Below are 3,083 nucleotides of genomic sequence, written 5' to 3'. Positions count from 1 at the left end.
AACAAAACATCACTCATGACTTGTTATTGACTCATTTATTGTACTATTTTATGATCTTTTTTAATGATCCTATAAAGACATTATATTGCAGTATCAAATATTTGATAATATTTCAAACCAATGACATCCCAATGTCTCAATCACTTCAATCACTAACAAGACAGTAGATTTTTTTCTTCAGAATTGACTGACTTCAGACAGAACACGTATTTCATTTATAAAAGGGCAGGGGGGAGGTCTTATGGAATATGATTCACAGCTCGTACCTCTTATTCAGGAGGCACAGAATGTATAAAAACAGCTCTGAAGAATCATTCTGCAGTGTAGAGCAAGTTCACTGGAGTTCCAGTAGCATCAAGATTCCAGCAGGTCAGTCTGAATATACTTCAGTAGGAAAACATATAATAGTGAGTATTGAGTATAAATCCTTTACAAAATTCATCAGTAAGTGATTAGTATTCTTTAAAAATTGAACTATTATCTTGTATTGTTTATCAAGTCTTTTGGGGGGAAATCATTGCATTTGCTTTATGGTTTTCGAAGTATGTGGTTTTATAGGCATTTGTTCTTGGTTTTCTTCTACGATATGATCCTTCCCTAACTTGACAATGCTGCCTGGCAATGGGTGCTGAATTTGAAAAAAAATCTGGACAGTATTTACATGAGGAAGTCTTTAACCAAATATATACATTGTTTAAATGAAAGGAATAATAGGAATGTATTTAACAACTGCTTTTTTTACATTAAATACAAATAACATGTAAATCAAATGTGATGGTTTTGCAATATTGAACAGATACTGTCATTCTTGTGGTACTAGCATTACTTGATATACATTAAAGCAATATGAAAGATCAATTATCTTTACCTCTTTTTGATTGAGATATATTTATTCTTATTAGCAGTTATTTAAAGATGGCATGTTATAAATGTACTTCAAAGATTATAATTTCATCTCATTGAAAAGTTTACAGGACTGAAAAAAGATTTCCTTGTCGGAAAAATATCTACAAATGGCAAAAATTATATCAATCTTTTTTCTTGCTTGCTTTGCAACATGTCAAGAAACAGAAAAGTAAGAATTTCATATAGAATTATGTAATGTATTTTTTCTTGTTTTGTCTCTTGCATGTGAAATTAACTGTTAAAATGTAATGATAAGGGTATTTTATTTAAAATTGTAGAAAAAAAATTTAAACAGGAATTTAATGTTATCTTTTTCAAAATTATTTTTCATTTAAAAATTGGGGACATTTTCTTTTTAAGGCAAAGTTATCCTGTAGCCAGAAAATAGCAAAACTAAATGTAAGAATCTTCCGGTATTTTGTTAATTCAAAAGAGGATTTAGAGAGCATCAAAGTGAATCATAAGCACTGATGCTGAACAATTTGACTCAGAGTGAAAGCTTACGTTTAACCCTCTGAATTTAGAACCAACTAGACTTGATGCATAAAGAGGCTGGGATTTCTAATTCTTCCACCCAATCTTTCTCAGCTTGGCCCAGCTCACTTCAAAGGGTTGCAGTTGTGGGGAAGATAGCAGGAGGGAACATTATGTATACCGCCTTGAATTATATAGAAGCAAGGCAGGATATCAACCTCAATTAAACAATCAACAACAATGTACAATATTTCCATTTGAAATTCTTGGAATACCATTAAATTCTTGAGCAAGGAGTTGGATGTAATATGACAACAGAATGCAATGCTGTGTTCTTTTATGGTCGGAGTCTTCATCTTTCTTTGTTAAGAAGCCTGTAAGTGAGAGGGACTGGACATGCTTTATTCTTCCATTCTAAATATACTTCTGCTTCTCAAGGTACTGATTTTTCATATTTCAGTAAAAGAGCTGTGACAGAACATCAGCTGCTGAACGACAGAGGAAGAACCCTTCAAGGTTTAAAGCGACTCATGTGGCTCCATAATGCCATGGGGGGAGTGCATACAGCTAGTGGCCGAGACCTCTCCCAAGCGCATGTCCTGCTGACCTCAAAGGAGCAAGATCTCTCAGATCTGTATGACACCATGGATAGAGAGGAAATGCCTGATATGATAGAGCCTCTATTGATAGAGCTCCTGGGGAGAGACACACCTGTTGCCAAAATACCAAAAGCAAATGTGCTGCACTATCTTAAGAATGGAAGAGGCCACCAGCTCCTGCAAGATCTTTCTGAATTATTTCAAATGGGAGGCCAAGATGGCAAAAGAAATCTTAGTGCTCAGATGTAGATTTCTAACCCACCCCAGCTGCTGTCTCTTTGTCTGTGTCTATTGCATCACCTGAATTATGTACTGTCCGAGTTAGGACAGAAATACAGTTATGCTATAATTAGACATGCATGTTTCTGCCATTTATTACTTCTTCTCAGTTTTTACAAACAGTAACGACCAGAATACTTCACATTTCTAATTTAAGACAATGGGCCTACTTTGAGAGTTTGCTTCTACTGGTTGCACTCAAGAAAAAGTGAACAGATTTTAAATAAATTACTGGATAAAATCAATTGAATCAGAAATAATTGGAACTACTTCCGTATAAAGAAATCATTCAGGTATATCTGGGGAAGAATTACTTTGAATTAATTGGCTGTAATTTTCCAAATTGTTAAAAGTAAAAAAGAATTATATCCAAGAGTTCTTGAGTCTTTAAAGACTAATTCCATGAAAAAAGGCATGATTGTACATGTTCCAGTGATAGGAAATACTTAAATGGAATGTGAAATGACAAGGAGAAACAGAACGTGTTATTTTCAGGCACTATTTGAATAAAAATGCAAGATAACGTTCAGCTTTCTGGGCCATCACTCAAATAGGTATTTGGACTTGTTTTTTTCATCTAAGACAAGAGTAACTTATATTTAATGGAAGAGCTAATCAATTGGGCTTGATTATCAGTCAAGAATAATGCTTTGCTAATGTTAATGCTGTACCTGCTGCATAACTATCATAACATTTATAACACAAGTAACCTAATTCTGCTTAATGTATTGGACATATATGTGACCAAACTGCTTGCTAGGTGCAGGTGCATATTAATGTCCATTGTGCAAGGCAACATTTTTCAGGAGTCTAGCTGAATGCCTA

The 3,083-nt window shown here is 34.1% G+C and overlaps 1 protein-coding gene across 1 annotated transcript; it reads left to right on the top strand.

The window, feature by feature from the left end:
• The first annotated feature begins 318 nt into the window (after positions 1 to 318).
• On the top strand, positions 319 to 3,083 carry LOC148131183 (uncharacterized). The gene is made up of 3 exons (XM_087958968.1): positions 319 to 407; positions 968 to 1,075; positions 1,841 to 3,083. Exons 2-3 carry the CDS (start codon positions 1,014 to 1,016, stop codon positions 2,226 to 2,228), a joined length of 450 nt encoding a protein of 149 aa, XP_087815094.1. The 5' UTR covers positions 319 to 407; positions 968 to 1,013; the 3' UTR covers positions 2,229 to 3,083.

Source organism: Notechis scutatus, chromosome 3 (assembly GCF_049901735.1).
Source record: "Notechis scutatus isolate UNSWTSFEM ecotype Mainland chromosome 3, rNotScu1.2, whole genome shotgun sequence".
Lineage (NCBI taxonomy): Eukaryota > Metazoa > Chordata > Lepidosauria > Squamata > Elapidae > Notechis > Notechis scutatus.
Note: the sequence above shows the minus strand (reverse complement) of the source record. Positions and strands in the feature narration are given on the sequence as shown.

What these genes read in the sequence shown, in the direction of transcription:
- LOC148131183 (XM_087958968.1), top strand. Translation starts at nt 1,014, where the DNA reads ATGGCAAAAATTATATCAATCTTTTTTCTTGCTTGCTTTGCAACATGT. An exon ending in ACATGTCAAGAAACAGAAAA is followed by an intron (nt 1,076 to 1,840) that starts GTAAGAATTTCA and finishes TTCATATTTCAG; the next exon opens with TAAAAGAGCTGTGACAGAAC.